Below are 19,989 nucleotides of genomic sequence, written 5' to 3' on the forward strand. Positions count from 1 at the left end.
TGACTGACTGATTGAACAGCAGGGCAAAGCAAGTGGGCAAACAGATTTGAACCATGAGGGAGGACTTGCAGACTCTGAATTTTTATGATCCCAAAAAGAACTCCCCAAGTTCAGGAGATTACTGGGATGAGGTGGCAGCAGAGGAACAGAGTTACTTCCATTCTGTGGCTACTGTTAGCCCTTTGTTCTCAGAGAGGAGCATGACACAGGGGAGGAGATGCCATGGCATGCAAGTGAATTAGATTTAGTGAGGGAGGGCTGTGCAAAATCACCAGCCTCATTTTATCCTCTGGAACCATCTGGGTCCAGTGGCCAGATATGGGTCAAAACAACTGGAGATGGCCCCAGATGTAGTGGGGGCGGTGGTCTTTTTGAGCTATGGTCTTTAACAGATCTCAGTTGCACTGTACGGAGCTCCAGCTACTGGCTTGGGGTTCCAAAACATGTTAGTGAATTCTTTTAATTGCTTTTAACTAGTCAATTGTGGCATGAAGAAAACCTACTTCCCTGGGAGTCCGAAGACCCAGATTTGCAATCCTGGTGCTACCACTTACTTGTGACATGTTGTTCTTGGGCCAACACAAGCCATCTGGGCCTCAATATTCTCAGAGACTGAGGGGACTGGCCCAGAGCAGCTGGAGGCCTTCTAGATCTCGAGGTCTCTCTCTGCCTGACATCACAGTGCTCTTTGAGAGCAAAGGTAACCAGATTGCCTGAGCACCAAGAAGGGCAGATCTGGGTTAGGAGGAAGAGGGAGATTTCATTATTGCACAAAATCCAAGCCCCACATTGGGCTTTCTGGGACTGGCGTCCTGAGAAGAGACTACAGGTACTAAGCCTCAGTCACAAGGGCCCCAGGTTCAGAGACTGCCATATAATCTCTCCTCCTCCTCCTCCCATTCTCTCAGTGAGCCAGAGGTGAAAATCCTTGACCATCAAACTCAGCAAGAGAAGCTGTTTCCCCAGCTGGCCAAGGCCTACGCCTTCTATTTCATAGATAAAAGCATCAATGAATTCTTCCAAAAATCCTACCAAGAGATACTCAATGGAAATACCATCAGCCTGCCAGAGGTAATGGGGGGGGACTCTAACTTTGGGAATATTCCTATAGACCATTCCCTCCTTTCACATAGGCCTAGCCTCAGAAGCTCATGCCATCTGCCAAGAAAGCAAGGCACAGCTTCTCAAAGGTCGAGTTATTACAGACCACATGCTCATGTTCACCATGCTTCCCAGACATGGCTCTAGGTTCCCTCTCAGCTCTCTTCCCATCATGCCTTATTCTCTGGGTCCCCAGCCCCACTTTCTCTGTCTGTCTCTTTCTTTCACTGAGGCCACAAAGAAAGACAAAACACTGTCCCTGCCCACCCGCTGTCAAGGAGCTCACAGCTTTAGAACAAAGTGGTTACTGGTCAGACAGATCGGGAGGCTCAGGGCAGACATGGGACAGTGAGAGCTTGGAAAAAAACAGAGAGAGGAAGAGGACATTACAGTGGAAGCAGGCAGATCTAACAGCATCTTGGTTCTAGATATGGAAGGGACTTGGGAAGGGAAGGGATGTCAGCAAGAAGTATCAGTAGCAGGATTTGAACCCAGTGACACTCACACCCTGTTATCCAGCTCTTCAGTGGAGGGGAGTGGGCACCCTGAATCAGATAGCACCTGTTGCCCTGGCCAGGTGGCCAAGCCTCTCCAGATCACAGCTCCATTCACTCATTTTTCAGTAAGCAATTATTAAGTACATATTTCATGCCTGGCATAATACTGGGCACTTGCAGGGGGGTGCAGTGAGAGGGAGGCAGAAAAGGTTGAATTTCAGAGTTTTCCCTCCTCCTCATCCTCCCTCTCACTTCATCCTCAATCCCCAGCTCACTCCTCCCCTACTAAATCTTATCTGTTTATCTGCACAGCTTCATGCACTCAGTGCAGGAATGAAGGCCATGATATCAGACCACAGCATCCTGGGGGCTGAGGTCTGTCAGAGAGCCTGTGGGGGGCACGGCTACTCCCTGCTGAGTGGCCTGCCCTCCCTGGTCACAAAAATAACAGCCTCCTGTACCTATGAAGGACAAAACACCGTGCTGTACCTGCAGATAGCCAGGTATGTCTGAAGTCTGTTCACAGGTCCAGTACCCAGGGAGCTGGACATCTTTGACCAGGAATGTCATTGGGCTTCTTTGAAGCCTCTCCAAAATGTATCCCTGCATTAAAAGGGACCCCTCCCCACAACAGTTGTGACTGTGACTCCATAGAACCATAGATTTCAAAGCTGGAAGGGGACCTGGAGATAATCTACTCTAATCCTTTCATTTTACAAATGAAAAAACCAAGACCCCAAAGAGGATGAAGAAGTACTTTCTAAAGCTTACATCAAGTTCAGAGATTTAGAGCAGAAAGAATTCTTAGTCATCTTATTTCATTAGACATGGGAAAACTGAGGCCCACAGAGGGGATGGTCAACCTATCTAGACAGTGGTCAGAGCCAGAATTGGAACCCACTTCTTTCCAGGGCACCATACTGCTGACGGACAAAGCTCCCATGTCCTCATTGTTCTGATGCTAGCTGGGCTGCAGCAACATGTGCATCTATTGACATTGAACGCCATGTTGTTTCCCATCTGTAGTGGTCACTGAGGGACCTGGGGACAGGCTCAGCAGCACAGATCTCAGTAACAATAACTGGAGATTCTTGGGCAGACTGGGCTTCCTCCTTTTGATTCAGGGTATGTGCAATTGGAGCTCACAAATTCACACCAATTTGAGGGAGGCTTGATCCCAATTTTACAAGCTTTTAGCAAATGCAATTTTATTGTTTTCTCCTCCAAGAGAGAGACAGCTTAGCTTGTCCATGTCAGAGAGATCTGGGCATCCAACACAACAGCCAGAAGATCTCATCTGGGTGGTCTTAGACTACATTATTGGAAGCCCAGAGCACAGAATCACACAAGGGTCAATCTCAGTATCTGAAATATTGTGTTCAATTCAGGGCACCACATTTTACCAAAGATATTGACAAAATGAGTCACATGCACAGAAGGAAGACCAGGATGGCTGAGACAGCTTGAGGCCCTGCCATGTTAAGAGAGCTACACATGCTATCTCGTTTAATCCTCACAACAGCCCTAGTGGGGGAATCATTTCCCCCATTTTTCAGATAAGATAAGTTAGGGAGGTTTTTAACCTGGAGGAGGAAAACTCTAAGGGCACAATTACTGTCTTCAAGTGTGTGGTAGAGGACTTGGACTTTATCTGCTTGGCTGGAAAGGCCAGAACTAGGAACAATGAACACAAGTTGCATAGGTAGACTTCAGTTCAATGTAAAGAAAACATTTCTAACCAAATGAAGCAGCCACAGAGCAGAATTGTGTCTCTGGACTAGAGTTCCCTGTCACCTGCAGACATTTAAGCAGAGTCTTAGAACTCAGGAGGCTCACTCACTCACCCATGGGGGGTGGGGGGATGGGCAAGGGTAACTGTCTACATCAGGTGGAAAACTGGAAAGAGATCCAAGGCTCTCTTTTTGCATGTGGCCTCCAGTTGTACTTCTAGAGAATCTTAAGAGGCCCATCCAGATGCTTCTAAACACAAGCCAGATGGTTGTTGAGTGACTAATGAGGAACCAGGTCACCTACTCACTTGACATTTCCTTCAGGTTTCTGGTAAAGAGCTACCTACAGGCTCAGTCTTCCCAAGGCTCTCCATTGCAGACGACCCTTCCTCAGTCCATTCGGTATCTCACTTCAACTCAGACAGACAAGTGTCCAGCACAGAAGATAGAGGACTTCCTCAGCCCAGCCCTCTACACTGAAGCCTATGCACATGCAGCAGCAAGGTGAGTGAGATGCAAAAGACTCTAACCACACAGAAGGGGGCAGATGGTCTTTCCTTCTTTCATTGTGCAAATCTTTCCCTTCCAAATGACCAAGGCTCCCTTTGGGCTGGGCCAATTTGGAGGAGTACATCCATGAAGAAAGACAGAGAGGGAGAGAGAGAGGGAGCAGGAGAGGGATGGGGAAGGGGAGGAGAGAGAGACAGAAAAAGGAGAAAGGGAGACAAAGAGAGGGAGAGAGATGAGGAGGGAGAGAGACAGGAAGAGGAGAAAGGGAGAGACAGAGACAGATAGAGAAAAGAAGGGAGGGGGGAGAAGAGAGAGAATTGCAATACAAAAACTTTTAAAGAACCTTAAGGCTGCATCATATCCTGCCTAAGGCTAGACTGACACACATTAGTGACTAAACAAACTCTAGAATGGACAGGTCAAACTCTGCCTGGGAAAAGGGGGATTCTAAGTTAGGAAGAGAACGAAGAGAAACCAGGAAGCCAGGCCAGGGTGGTACCAGAGTCTGCAAAGGGCTGATTTCCAGGGGCCAAGAGGAGTAAGAAAGCCAGCTAGCAGAGAGGAGGCTGAGGGAAGGAGGGGCAGGAAGCCAGTGCTGGCAGGGTTTTCAGAGGGTCAGTCACTTGTGTGGCTGAGCCATCTCCCCAAAGCCTCCATCATTTCTAGAAGCTGCCCCTGCACTGCTGTCCTGGCAGTAGGGGTCGGGGTCAGCAGCATCACTTCCTGTCTAAGCCCTGCTAGTCAGCTGGGCTTGTCCAGGGAAAGGCAGAGGCCTAGGATCCTTCTGACAGTAGGTAGGCTTGAAAAACATTCACTGCAGAACCTTCTGAGAATGCTGATTTTCTTTCACTGAGTCAAGTTGAGTCAAGTCAACAAGCATTTATTAAGTGCCAACTGTGTGCCAAGCACTCTGCTAAGCAATGCAGATGTTTAAAAAGGCAAAAATGGGCCCTGCCCTTGGAAGAGCTTACAATCTAACAGGAAAGACAACATGCAAACTCTGAACATATTATATACAGGAAAAATTAAAGATACTTTGTAAAGGTAAAAGAGGATTAAATTGTAACACTGCACAGCAGCTCCCACCAGGGACCAACCCTAACTAAGCAGATTGGTCTGCCTGTATTAAACTCGTGTTATTGATGCACCGAGGTCATGATAAACTTATCAATGAAGAAACAATGGGGTGCTAGCTCTGAAAAAGAGGTGCATTGAAGTAAGTTCTAAGAAAAATTATTAGGCACAAGTTTGAGAAGCTATGGAAGTACACATATATACATATACATACATACATACATACATACATATATGTAAGAGATAGATAGATGATAGCTGCTGTTATGGATGAACCCTGTAGTACTTTATCTTCCATGAACTTTTATTATTTCCAGACCGGGTCCGCATGGGTTCGTTTGAATCTAACCTCTTTCAGAGAGAACGCTCTGGCATTAAGGAGGACCAGGAAAGGCTTCTTGATGAAGGAGGAATTTTAGCTGAGACTTGAAGTCAGAAAGAAAGGAGGAGGGAGAGAATCTCACGCTTGAGAGAGAGCCTGGTGTGGAGAGGGAGGGGTCTTAACACAAAGAACAGCCAGGAGCGCCCTGTCCCTGAGCTGTAGAGGACATAGAAGGACAAAGGTCTGAGGAGCCTGGGGAGGAAGGGAAGGACCGGGGTAGGAAGGGCCTTAGAAGGTGGGCTGGAGGTAACATGATGGAGCAGAATGGCAGGTTCTTGAGGTACAGCTTGTCTTGGTTTTGGTTCTTTCTGCCCAATACCTGTTGAATTCAGTTATGTGGAACCTGTGTCCTCAAAAGTGGATGGCTCCAGATAAAGTCCACCTAACACAAGAGACTGAGGATAAAGCTGGACTCCCAGAAGAGCCAGGGCTTTAGCGTTTCAAGTACCAGCTAACAGAGCTTTGTATAGGCCAGAGACCCATGTGCACATGGCCCGACAGAAAAAGAACCAACGGATGAATGCTGCCATGAAGTTTTTGTTTTACCTTCTTCAGGCTTATAAGGAACTCGGCTCATAAACTACATGCTTTGACCAGCTCAGGGACTGACCAGTATGTGGCATGGAACCAGACCGCCATCCTGCTCGTCCAGGCAGCCAAAGTAAGTCGTTTAGTGGCTAATGAATGATGATATGACAGATCTCTCTCTCTCTCTCTCTCTCTCTCTCTCTCTCTCTCTCTCTCACACACACACACACACACACACACACACACACACATACATACACATACACACATACGAATGACAATATGACAGATCCCTCTCTCTCACTCTTTCATGAATAACAATGACAGATCACACACACACATGAATGACAGTGTAACAGATCTCTCTCTCACACACACACAATGAATGACAATATGACAGAGCTCTCTCTCATGAATGACAATATGACAGAGCTCTCCCTCTCCTCCCCCTCTCCCCCCATGTCTCTCTCACACCTACAGCTACATTCAGGGGAGGGAAAAATGTCATCAGTTCTCTGCCATCATTACCTTCTCATCATCATTCAACTGCTGCCCTCATTTTACAACCAAGACTTCAGCATTCCATATTTTAATCGAAGACCTTAAGCCCCACCAATGAGATTGCTTTAGAGTTATGAGATCACCTAATAATACAGCTTTATTGGTTTCTGGCTGCTTAAAGACTTCACTTCAAAGGCACAGGAGAGCAGGGTTCTAGGGTCCAGATCCCTTTCCCTTTCTGCCTCCTGTACCCTGCTGGGGTCTCACTTAATTTCATGGACAGACTACTTTGGCCTTCTGTGTTTTGGGAAAAGGGTCTCCTCCTCTCCTCTTGGCAATGTCAGTGAGCATATATCAAGGACCTACTATGTGCCAGGCACTGTGTTAAGCCCTGGGGATATAAAGAAAGGTTAAAGATCCTTCATGGAGCTCACTAGACGATCTGCTGGGGAAGACAACATGTACACAACTATGTCCAAAGAAGATGTGGCCAGGGTGATTTGGTGGGACTTTCTGAGGGAAGGCAAGAACATGAGGGATCAGGACAGGCTTTTTTCATAAAGGAAGCCAGGAAAGCCACAGGGCAGAGGTTAGGAGGGAGAGGGCCAGCCAGAGCACATGCCCAGAGGTGGGAGATGAGTATCATGTGCAAAGAAACTGATGGCACTGAATAACAGAGGACAGGGAAGGGAGTGAGGTGGAAGACTGGGAAGGCAGGAAGGGGCCAGGTTGTAGAGAGTTTTAAAAACCAAACCCAAACCAAGCATTTTCTATTTGATTCTTGAAGTAATAGGGAGACAGTGGAGTTTATTGAGTAGGGACATGACATGGTCAGATGTGTTTGAGGAAGATCACTTTGACAGCTGAGAGGAAGAAAGCCTGGAATAGGAAAAGATTTGAGATGGGAAGACAAACCAGTGAGCTATTACAGCAGGTGACAAAGGTCTCCACCAGTGTGGTAGCAACATCAACAGAAGGAAGAGGATTCTATGTAGGAAGAACTGACAGGACTCAGCAACAGACTGGATATGGGGAGAAGGCAGTAAGAGAGGGAGGAGCTGAGGAAAACACCTAGGTCGCTATTGGGCGGGTGAAGATTTAGCAACCTAAAAAGACCTGAGACTCCTACAGGGGAGAAGAGACTGGAATCCTGCCGACAGCAAGCTTGGTCAAGGAAGCCCAGTGAACGTCCCCCAGTGGGACGTCCTTTGACAGGTTGCGAGATGGCAGACTTGAGTAGACAGTGCCACCTTGTGGTACATCAGCACCATTTCCTTCCATAGGCAGCATAGGCCCTGTTCAGAATTATATTGTCTTTGGTAAGCAGGAGCTCAGCCAGAGCAGAAGGACCCAGAAGAACAACCCTAGGTCTCCCAGACAGATAGATGGTTGTCCCAAGGTAACCTGGATCAAAGGTGATCAGAAACATGGAAGAGTCTTAGAAAGTGGAAGTGTAAATTACTGTTCAAATGTAAACGCTTATTACCACTATGAGAGATGAGACAGAGAGAGAGAAGAGACAGAAAAAAAGAGAGAAGACACACAGAGAGAGAAAAGAGACACAGAGAAACTAAGTGGAGGGACCAGTGAGCCTCCTCATTAGTTCTCAGCAAAAATGCTTTCTTAAACCTGGGACCACTGAGTAAAACAAGAAAGGTGAGCTGGGTCTCTCAGAAATGAAGACCTACTTGGTGGTGACTTTCCCCGAGAGGTTTCTTCTCAGAACTGTTCCTTTCACAAAGCAGCACATTCAGTGACCCTACTTGGGTACAAGATTCTTTACCTGCAGACATCATCTTCCCCTCTTCCTGTACCTCAGGCCACTCAGGATGGTTCTAGGAGGTAGCCCTCAAGTTAAAATAATGTAAAGGGGGAATAAATTAAATGGATTTGCAGGAGTAAGATTTTTGTATTTGATTTGAAAAGTCACGGAGTCAGAGAAAGTTGTCAGATTCCTGACAGACAGAAGAGTTGTTGCTTCCTTTGAAAATCTGATGAGATAAAGCCAATGCTATCAAAGTCCTCCTGGCCTAGGATAATGTTAGGGGTGGGAGTGGGATGCTGAAAGAGTGAAGTCACAAAATGGCGGCACCTGATCATTTAATCTCCTCACTCCCCAACTAGGTGGTCACAGTAGCAGGTGTAGTCTATAAGGCCTCTGGGAGACCTTAGTTTAGAACTTGACCCTGGTCACTTAGCACCTCTAGGCTTCCATTTCCTCATCTATAAAGAAGGGTATTAAACTAAGTGATTTCTAAGGTCTCTTCCAGCTCTCAAGCTGTGATCCTATGACTCAGTGCTATTCTCTGGCAGTGTGGCACACACTATGGTGTGGTGTATGTAGGGTTAGGTGTGAAGTCAGAAAGACCCAGAATCCCAATTCAGACATTTACTAGTTTTGGGGCCCTAGGCAAGTCACTAAGTTTCCCTGCCTGTAAACTAGAAACAGTCACAGTGCCTGCATTGCAAGATTATAGTTTGCAAACCTTGAAGCTTGACAGGAATTTCAGTTCATCCCTAGAGGAAAGCAACTCATTTCTATTTAAAAGAAAACTGGATTGGAAGACAGAAAACCTGTGACCCCCACCCAGTACTATAGAGCATCTGAAACAGAAGCAAAGCAGATGATAAAAGAAACAAAAGAGACAAACGCAAAGTGTTAAATGACATATTTGAAGAAATCAGACAAAAATTAACACTGGTTTGAAAAGCACAAGACCAGATTGGGGTGGAAAAAGCACCAGCAGGCCCCCAACAAGACATTCGTCAGCACCATTAGAAGCACCTGACCAATTTCATCCAATTCAGTAAACATTTAATCAGTGTCTTCTGTGTTCCAGGTGCTGTGCTGGTCACTGAGAATACGAAAGCAAAAATGTAATAGAACTCACCCTCAAAGAGCTTTCTACCAGGGAATATAGTATGGCTAAAAACCAAAGCAATATGATAAGGGTACGAGGGGAGATCAAAAAAGGCCTTGTGCAGGAAGCAGCACCTGAACTTAGCCTGGAAGCACAGGTTTCTGCCAGAGAGTGGCAAAGGGGAGCATCCCAGATATGGCAGACACACTGTGCACAAAAGGCATGGAGTTGGCATGTCGGGGCGGGGGGAGGGTGAAGCGGCAATTTGGCTGAACAGAGAATTTGGCTGCAATATAAAGTGTGGGAATGTGAGAAATGTGAACGAAGTCTAGAAACATTGTCTGGAGCCAGATTGTGAAAAGCTTGAAATAACAAGCTGAGAAGTTTGTGTTTTATCCTAAGGGGTAGAGGGAGCCACTAAAGAAACCAAGCAGATGCTTACAAACATGATCTAGGCAGCTGTGTGGAAGGTTAAGGGAGGGAGAGGCCAACAGCAGAGGTGATGCAGGCCCGCTCAGGGTGGTGGTAACTGACAGCACACAGAAAATGAAGCCCAGTTAAGAGTCGTAGATGGCTCTGAGGTCACAGACTGGGGTGACTGGAAGGATAGGCAGTATCTTCAGCAGAAATAGGGACAATTAGGAGGAGGATTAAGTCTAGGAGGAAAAATATAATCTTGGACATGTTGAGATTAAGAAGCTGGTGGGACATCCAGGGGAGATGTCTCCTAAGCAACTGTTGAAATAGCCCTGGAATTTGAGAGATGAAAGCTGGATCTCATCCCTGTAGAGCGCATTGAGCATGTGGCAACAGATGAGATTACTGAAAGGGTTTTTTTGGATGATGTATCATACTGTGGATTTGTATTAAGCTTGTGATCCTCTAAGAGCCCCCAGATCTTTTTCCTATGAAATGGCATCAAGCCATACCCTCCACTATCTTGTACTTGTCATTTTTTAAACTCAAGTATAGAGCTTTATGTGGATTCTTGTCAGGTGTAACATTACTAGATTCGATCCAGTGTTTGAGATCTTTGGGGATCCTGAATCTATCATCCAACATATTAGCTACCCCTTCCAGTTTTGTGTCATCTGCAAATTTGGTAAGCCAAGGCATTGATAAAAAATGTTAAGCAGTACAGAATCAAAGATGGATCCTAGGAACACTCATAGACCTCCTTTCTAATTGACATTGATCAATTAAAGCAATTCTGGGGTTCTACCTCACACCCATCAGATAGGCAAAGATAGCCAAAAAAGGAAAATAACAAATGTTGGAGTGGTTGTGAGAAAACGAACACATTAACGCACTGTTGGTGGAACTCTGAATTGGTCTAGCCATTTTGGAAAGTAATTTGGAACTGTACCTCATAATCACTCAACTGTGCATGTCCTTTGACCCACTAAGCTTATACCCTAAATAGATCACAGAAAGAAGGAAAGGGGCCAAACATACGAAAATATTTGTAGCAGCTCTTTGTAGGAGCAAAGAACCAGAAACAAGTGAGGCATCCATCAACTGGGAAACAGCTGAACAAATTGTGGTATTTGCATATAATGGAACACTACTATGCCCAAAGACATGACCAAAGAGATAGGGTCAGAGAAACCTAGGAAGACTTGAATGAACCTGAATGAAAGCAAAGTGAGCAGGACCAGGAACAGTTTAATATAACAACATTATTTTAAAGGCAAACAACTTTGAACAACTTCAGAAATCTAATCAACGCAATGACCAACCAAGACGCTAGAGGTGAGTCTGTTCACTTCCTAACAGAGATGAAGAATAAGACGTCCACTTTTAGACAGTCAGTTCAGGAATTGGCTTTGCTTGATGACACATATTTACTACCAAGCTTTTCTTTTTCTTTGTGTTGTTCATTTGGTGTGCAAGAATTACAGAGGGGAAAGAGGAGGTTGAGAAAACAGATGCTTACTAATTGAAAATAAAACAAAATGGAAAAAATAATTGACATTAACTAATGTGATTTGGGGTTGTACTAACAGAAGTAGTGTCCAGAAGCAAGAAACTGAAAGATTGATAAGCCAGAGAAGGACAACCAGGGTGGGAAACGGCCTTGAATCCACATCATGAGGGGTTCAGATTAAGGAATTGGGGATGTTTGGCCTGAAGGGGACATCATACCTGTATTCAAATATTTGGAGGACTGAATCCAAAGATTCTTGTCTTCCTTGGTTCCAAGAGGACAGAACCAAGAGGCATGAGTGAAGGGACAAAAAGACATATTGAGGCTTGGATTCCCTAATGATTAGAGTTCTCCAAAAGCAGGATGCACTGCTTTGGGAAGTGATGGGTTCCTTCTCTCTGGAAGCCTTTGAGTAGATGCTACCTGACCATTTGTCAGGTATGTTGTAGGGGCTAACCAGATGGATCCAGAAGCCTTCTCCAACACTAAAATTCTTTGGTTCTGTAATAATCCCATTATACTCGGCCACATCTGAGGTATTTTGTTTAGTTCTGGGCACCATATTTTAAAGAAGGCATTGGGAAGCTGGAATGTGTCCAGTAGAGTGTAAGCAGCATGGTGAAGGGACTACAGACCATATCACAAGGACCAGCTGAGTCTGGAAATGTTTATATGGAGTAACATTGAAAGAACCATTGTCTTCAAGTATTGGAAAGATTATCATGGGGAATATTAGACTTGCTCAGCTGAGCCTAGAAGGGAGAATTAAGAACAATAGGTGGAGGTTATAAGGACACAGCTTTCTCCTTATATTTACCAAAAAAACAAAAAAACTGCCTAATAATTGGAGCTGTCCAAAAAAACCCAGCTACCTCAGGGGCAGTGAGCTCCCCCAACCCAAAGTCTCCAAGCAAAGGTGATAGAACCCACCCAGGGGTGGGGAACCTGCAGCCTTGGGACCACATGTCGCCTTCTAGATCCTTAAGTGCAGTCTTTTGACTGAATTCAAATTTAACAGAACAAATCATTCACTCGAAAGGCTCCACTTAAGGATCTAGAAGGCCACATGTGGCCTCAAGGCTGTAAATTCCCCACCCCGATTTTAGACCTTGCAGAGAGAATTCCTGCTCGGGCCTGGAGTGACCTAGGTCAGAGTTTCATCATCATTTTGTCATGGACCCTTGGGCAATTGAAACCTATTGGCCTCCTTCAGAATGATGCTTTTACATACGGAGAATAAAATACATAAGATTACAAAGGAAACCAGCCATAGTAAAATACAATTATCAAACATTTTAAAAAACAAGTTCAAAGACAGCAGTTTCTAACCCTGCTGACCCAGATGGTCCCTAAATCCCCTTCCAGCTTTGACCATTGTGCAGTTCTGAGCAGAAAACGATTACTTCCCCCCAGTTCTTTCCTTTGGTCAAAGGGCTGCCTGAATTAAGAGGCAAAGGTTCACACAAATGCATCTTTTCTAGGCTCACTGTTACTACTTTACTGTGAAAACTTTTGTGGACTCTCTAAGAAAACTTGAAAACGAGCCAGAGATCCACCAAGTAATTAAACGACTCTGTGATCTGTATGCCTTACACGGCCTTCTGTCCAATTTGGGCGACTTCCTATATGATGGCTACATGTCTGGGGCCCAAGCAGACCTGGCAACACTGGCCTATTTCGACCTTCTTTCTCTGATCCGGTAAGTGATTCATCCTGAGAACACCCCTGGAGTAGGAAGTGAGAGGTAGCAGGGAGGATGTCGGTGCCTATTCCTTTATGATATTTTATTTATTATTATTACTACCAATAATAGTCAGCATTTAGGTAGCACTTAGTGGTTTGCAAAGCATTTGTATGTTATCCCACTGATACGCATCACCATCAAATTTCAACTTGCTTCCAAAACAAGATTAGTAAGAGGATATTTTACTTTGGTTTGGGTTTTGCCAAATTTAAAAGGAAGGGAAAGAGAAGGAATGCATTAGTGTATACATGTTAGTGAGCGGGGAGGGCAGAAGGGGGAGGAAGGGAGATGCAGTACATAGCACAATAGGCTGGCTCCAGGAAACAAAGATTTCATTAAGGTAGCAAGTAGGATTCCTGGGGGAAAGAAATGTGAAAGACCTAAGCTATTCTAGACTTTAAAGAGATATTTTACACTATATAATAGGAAGACAGCATTGCCCTAAAATCACACACTCTGTGTGACTGGCAATGGTCTGGGCAGCTAAAAGCATAAGCTGTAGAGAAGCTGCCCTCCTTCATTAGGAGAGGGAGTTCCCTATACCAAAGAAATCCCAAGTCCAGGGAAAGTGACCTAGGTAGAAATCTGATATTAGCAAGCTCTTCGTAAGGAGACAACATCAGAAATAGGCAAAGGACCGTACTAAAATAAAAATGTATCTTAAAAAGCCATGGGTGTGTGTGTGTGTGTGTGTGTGTGTGTGTGTGTGTGTGTGTGTGTGTGTGTGTGTGTGTGTGTGAGAGAGATAGGAACAGAGAGAGAGAGAAAGAGAGGGAGGGAGGGAGGGAGGGAGGGAGGGAGGGAAGGAGGGAGACAGAAAGAGACAGAGAGAGAGAGAGCTGACACATCTGTAGCCAGAGGGGGATGGATTGTGGAGGAATATGGATCAGACTCCACTGGGTACCATGGATGGATTATTTACTATTTTCTTGTACCTTAGTCACTGTCCCAGTTTACTTACACATAAATCCCAGGTCTACCATATGCATTTGTGTGACCTTGGATAAATCATGTCATCTCTAGGTCTCAGTCTCAGTCTCCCCCTCTATAAAATGAGTGAGCTGGACCCCAGGGCTCTAGATTCAAGGCCCACACAAGTCAAATAAACTGCAAAGCCTCCTCCAGAAAAGTCCTGCTTTTATACTAGCAGCCCCATGCTCTGGAGGGGCACTGAGGACAGGTCCAGGGACAAACTGTAGGTCAAGTGGTCAAGAACTCCGGTATCTGCTCTAAGTTCAGAGAGGGTTGTTGCTAGGTTGGCTGTGGTTCTTTTATTAATGTGATGAATTTTCAGTGACTGGTCCTCTTAAAGATTTTCTCTCCAAGTCACAGACATATTATGAGCTATAGGATGAAATCACTGACAACCAAAGGAATTGGAAATGCATATTCTATCAAACTCAATGATACATCTGAAAGAATAACTACTTTTACAATGTCCATAGGCTAAGGCGGGCAGCTAGGTGGTGGAGTGGATAGAGCACCAGTATAGGAGTCAGGAGGACCTGAGTTCAAATCTCACTTCAAACACTTGACACTTACTAGCTGTGTGACCTTGGACAAGTCACTTAACCCCAGCTGCCTCATCTTGCATCACCTCCAGTCATCCTGATGAATATCTGGTCACTGGATTCAGATGGCTCTGGAGGAGAAGTGAGGCTGGTGACCTGCACAGCCCTCTCTCACTCAAAACAAAGTCAAGTGCAAATCATGTCATCATTTCTCTGATGGCACAGTCTTCTTCAGCAAAGAAGGACAAACACACACCTAGGCTAAGGAACAGTTTTGGCGAGAGCATTCTCAAAGCATGATCCCCAATACACATTGGGGGAGGGGGCGTGGTAGGGGGTCAGCTACCTAAGGGGCAGAAGAAAGACAGGACCTGGATTCATGAACCAACTCTTCCTCTTCCTCACCATGACCCTCCTGCCTCTGTGTAGGGACTTTACTGGATGCCATCTCAGATCCCTCTCTAATGCTATGGAGCCAGGATCCTGTGATCTAGGCCCAAAGTGGTTTGCTGGAGCCGTGCAGGGGATCAGAACAACCTGATGAACATGATGAACTTCAGACAAACTCCACAGAATCAGACTGTACTAGCAGGCATTTCATTTCCATCTATTTCTTATTCTCTTAGCCTGCTATTGACAGAGACTGTTGTCACTCGGCTTTAAAATCTTCCATAAGATTTTCAAAGTGGGATAAGAACACTCATGTTTGTTCTCAACTCAGTAAATGATGCTGACTCGTGTTACAGCACGTTATCTATGTACACAGGTGCTTCAAAGTGATTAATTAGTAAGCAAGCACATCTCCTCTGTTACTTTTGGGGGTGGTGTGGGGAGAGAAGGCAAGGCCAGAGCCTAGGATGTAATCTGTGCTTGGAGCTCCTGGCATGAAAACTCCCTCCACTGGTGCTGATCAGCAGTTCCTCTTAACTCAGTCTTAGAGAGTGGCCTGGGGCACCAAGTGGGTCAGTGAGTTGCACAGGGTCAAACAGCCAGGATGTGTCAGAGGCAGACCTTGAACACAGGTTTTCCTGACTCAAAAGCCATTAATATTTCTATCCATATACCACACTACTAATGGGAGATAAAATTTTAAAGTGAATATGTAAATAGGCATATCACATTCATTATCACTATTTCAATTTTATAATGCAATATTTATTATACATGATATAATACTGTGATAATGCCATTGATGTTTATAATATTAATAATGAACTAAGCTAATTATTAATAATAGCCCACATTTACATCCTCCTCTAAAGTTAATAAAGCCCCTTACTCACAACAACCCCGTGAAGTTGATAGTACAAAACATTTTCTCTGTTTTACAGATGAAAAAACTGGGGGTCCAGAAGGTTAAATGATTTTCTCAAGGTCATGCAGCTTGAAAGAATGAGGTCCGGACCCTGGGCCTCTGGATTCTGAGGCCAATGCTTTTTCTGCTAACCAACAAAGATTGTCCAAAAAACAAACTGAAATATGCGAAGTGCCATGTCTAATATATATGGAATAATTTTATTAAATTTATATTTGCATATGTTCTTACTGAATAAAACAGATGACGTTGAAGTCTCCCTTAATACAGGCACACTGCTGCCTCAGTCACTTACTGCCTTCCTCTCTGAACCTCAGTTTTCTCAGCTGTAAAATGAGTAAATTGACCTCAATGGGCCTCTAAGGTCTCTGCCAAGCTCTCAATCTGTGATCCCACAATCACTCTGAACACCGCCATTTCCCAAATTATGACCAAATCCAAGTAAACCCCATCCTCACCCAATATTCAAATGAAACAGAACTCCAGGCAGTGATCTCTGGGCCATACACATTATCCTACTTAAAATGAGTTGCTTTTAATTAGGCAGGATCCCAGCTGTTGTTTGGGTCTAAGCAGTGTGAACTCCCCTGAGTTCTGTCTTTTTATGGTCTCACTTATGACCTGGTTCCCACAGAACTACCGAATGCCTCTTTTAGGGCATTCAGCCAATTATCTGCATTTCTCTACCCCAAGGGCTCAAAGGCCATCCATCCCTCAACTGTAAAATGCTGGGGTGGGCAGATGACCTCTACAGTTCCTTCCAGAGCAATGACCCTGAGTCCTTCTAAGTGAGAAAGCACTTGAACATGGGCTGGAAATGAGCTGTACATCTGCTGTCCCAAGAACCAAACTGTCTGTACTTGAATCACCTAGTCATGAGAAGGCTGGCCACCAGATGATGCATTTCCTTTGTAGCAGCTGGAGACTCTCATAAAGCTGTCAGCTTTATGTTGACACAAATGTAATGTCAGCAGAGGGAGTGTATACATCAATGAAATCCCAGGTCTTGTGGCAAAATTTCTAAAGCTAAAGTAGGCAATGCCTGTATAAGGGCAGACATGACGATCATCATAATACAATATCTTAGGAGGTCTAGAAATAATTTATGTAAGCATTTTATATATGGTACTTCATTTGACCCTTACAACAATCCTTGAGATAGGTGTTATTATCCCCATTTTACAGATAAGGAAACTGTGGCTGCTATGTCAAGTGATTTGCCCAAGGTCATGTAGCTACTAAAGGAATGAGGCAGGACTTGAATTCTGGTCTTCTTGGTTTCGATTCCAGGGCTCCATCCACTAGTGCCTCCCAGTTGCTCAAGGCACCCAAAAAGACCCTGAATTGTGTAAAAAAGTAACAGTGATATAAGCCAGACTAGTGCTTGACATCATAGAGTACACAGAGACCTGAGGGTCTACAATGATCTTCTGTGAGCACTCAGACGTTGGCTGTGGCAGTTTATAACCCAAGAGGGGTTGCACTGGGGCAAAAACAGAGAAGCCCACACTGTTGATTGATTCATTGGGTATCAGGATGCTCTGGTGATGATGAACACAATGGATACATCCCCACCAGGAAATTGCCAGATGAATATCATCTGAAACATACTCATCAGTTCCTATGTTCTCTCTCTTAGGAAAGATGCAGTTTTATTAACTGATGCCTTTGACTTCTCTGATGAGTCCTTAAATTCTGCACTTGGCTGTTATGATGGAAATGCCTATGAGAGGCTGTTTGAGTGGGCCCAGCTATCACCAACCAATACTGAGGTAAGGAGTGCAACATGCCATCAATTATGCAAGAGAGCAGAGAACAAGGCCAGAATTTATCTCCTTGTTGTCTAGTTTTCTAGAATGCAGAAGAGACAAGCCACACCATGTGATTTTCAACCTAATGGAAATCAATTAAAAGTATTTTAAGCACATCGGCGAGGGGGAGGGGCGTAGGGCCGTGAGAAGCTCCAGCCAGGAAGGCACTGCTGGGAATGAGGGATGGGGAGCTGGAACGACCTGCCAGGCTCTAAATTGGGGCCCAAAGCATGTGCTCATATAGCACGGGGCTTTCAAGCGACAAATCCACGTGACATTTATTGCTGCAAAGATTAACAGTGTCCCATGGATGGAGGTGGAGTTAGAGCAGACGCCCTCTTGGACAACCACAAGAGTTATGATGACCATCCTTGGATGACCAGCTCTTCCTTCAAGGAAGATAAGGACTTTATGTAATTAGAAGTTGGGGTAGTCTGGAACCTCACCAGAAACCTGTGGACTTTGGTCCCAAAGGCAGCATCTCTCTCCTGAGTCCCAGGCACAGCCTTTAATACCATTCATTTTTTTCATGGTATTTAATGGAAAGATTTGGATTCAAATCCCAGTTGTCCCTTACTACCTTTCTGGAGTCCACCTTCGTCACCCCTAAAATAAGTGGGTCCCAAGTCCCTCCTAGCTCTAAACTGATGCTCAGATGATTTGCCACCCCCCACAAAAAAATTTTTAAGAACATAAGGAAGTGATCTAAGTGCAGTATACAGCTACTCTTTGGAGACTCAGGAAATCATCAGACAAGAATCATACAGGTTAAGATGTGGTAGGGTTGCCATCTGAGTCACTGGAAGGAGTGCCCCCAGCAATTAAATCATGGAGCTTTCAAATTAAAAAATCCATAACATGCATTGAGAGTTCTGTGACCTATAATCTAATTAATGTAACAGCAGATTTAACATAGATGGGTTCTTTATCTTTTTGGCATCATGGACTCTCTTGGGCAATTTGTGAAGCCTCTAAACCCCTTTTCAGGATATTTTTCAAATTTTTCAAAATTTGTATTTTAATGTTTTTAAATGCATAAAATAAATTACATGGGAATTCAAAGGAAGCCAATCATAGTAATGAATATATATATCTATATATATATATATTTTAAGTTCACAGGCCTCAGGTTAAGAACCCCTGATTTAGAACAAGAACTCATATTTGTTGCCTCTAAGTACTTAAACATGTTTCACCATGTTCTATAGCATACAAGTGTTACTGGGACAATCAAAGTGAATAAACATGACTTTTTTCTCTTGAAATTTCAAAAAGGTGCCTTGCCACATCCTTGCATTGACAGCTCTCGGGCTTTAATTCACACTTAATTTGCATTTTGTCATGTCAATATCAAGTTTAATTTTAGATCACCATTTTAAAGGAAGTCACATTCCCCCCCTCCCCTACCCCCTCCCAAGGTAACCAGTGGAAAGAGTAAGTCCAGAGTGTTTTTTCCACTCCTGAAAGTTTCCATTCTGCACCCAGAGTGCTGTATCAGCTCTATTTGACTTTTAAGTAACCTGCCAACAGCAAGGACAGTGCAGTTTCTCCTTGGTAGGGCCTAAGTTGGACATGCCTTGGCTGTCTAGGAATGGTCAGACCCCATGGCCTGGAGGGCGTGCAGTGGAGCAAAGGCCTATCACAGGCATTGCTGGTGCACACCCCTTCCCAGCTGTGGGAGGAGTAAGAAAAGAAGGTTTTTAGGTGAAAGGGGAATTGTGAGGTGATCAGCCCGGCTCTGGAATTGTCACAAAGGGCAACAACGAGCTCTGGAGAAGAGAAAATAGGAAGGTGAAGGTGGAGCAGAAAAGGCAAAGGCCTCCTCCTCTGGGGAGATGTGGCCAGAGATGAAAGAAGGGAATGAGCTGAGCTGAGCCGAGAAAGGAATCACTCTTAAAGAAGATTGGAGGAGGAGGACTGTGGGAGAAGGTCCTGAGGATGAGAAGAAATTTGAGAAGAAGGAAAAGGAAAAAGGCTGACTCCAGAGCCAGGGCCCCTTCCACTGTGCTACAAAGTACTTCACATGCACTCTCTCATTTGAGCCTCACAATCACCCTGTGGGCTAAGGACTAGAGGCATTCTCTCCATTTCACAGATGAGGCAACTGAGGCTCATGACAGCTAAGTGTCAGAGGCAAGATTTGAACCCACATCTTTGCTCCAGGTCTAGCATTCTACCAACTACAGCCCACTGCCTCTCAAGAGTAAAGTTCTCTTGTCTTTCCCAGAGCATATACCCAAGATGCAGCCCAGAACTTCTGGTCAGACCACATAACTACAGGTATGTGGTGATTCCCTTGGGCACAAATGACCTAGAAAACTTTGCTAGGGTACAAAGTCTTGAGCAAGAGGCTGTCAACCTTAGATGCCCAGGGGGCATTTTCATCAAAGGCAAGAGCTTCATAAATGGCAGTTTGGGGAAGTGAAGGTAATATCAGACAATTGGATTTGAATTTATGGTCCACATCTTAAAATATAACAATGACATATATTATTTG

At 44.7% G+C, this 19,989-nt stretch overlaps 1 protein-coding gene across 3 annotated transcripts in view; it reads left to right on the forward strand.

The window, feature by feature from the left end:
- Positions 1–19,989, forward strand: part of ACOX2 (acyl-CoA oxidase 2) — a 53,994-nt gene that overhangs the window by 27,453 nt on the left and 6,552 nt on the right. For 2 of the 3 annotated variants that reach the window (XM_072598815.1, XM_072598813.1), the window contains exons 9-14: positions 909–1,071; positions 1,911–2,101; positions 3,653–3,832; positions 5,850–5,955; positions 12,593–12,810; positions 17,321–17,453. In XM_072598815.1, the coding sequence (XP_072454916.1) occupies positions 909–1,071; positions 1,911–2,101; positions 3,653–3,832; positions 5,850–5,955; positions 12,593–12,810; positions 17,321–17,453 (991 nt within the window). Of the gene's footprint in view, positions 1–908; positions 1,072–1,910; positions 2,102–3,652; positions 3,833–5,849; positions 5,956–12,592; positions 12,811–15,697; positions 15,947–17,320; positions 17,454–19,989 lie in introns of those variants that run through there. The other variant, XM_072598814.1, reaches the window with a different exon arrangement.

Source organism: Notamacropus eugenii, chromosome 3 (genome assembly GCF_028372415.1).
Source record: "Notamacropus eugenii isolate mMacEug1 chromosome 3, mMacEug1.pri_v2, whole genome shotgun sequence".
Classification (NCBI taxonomy): domain Eukaryota; kingdom Metazoa; phylum Chordata; class Mammalia; order Diprotodontia; family Macropodidae; genus Notamacropus; species Notamacropus eugenii.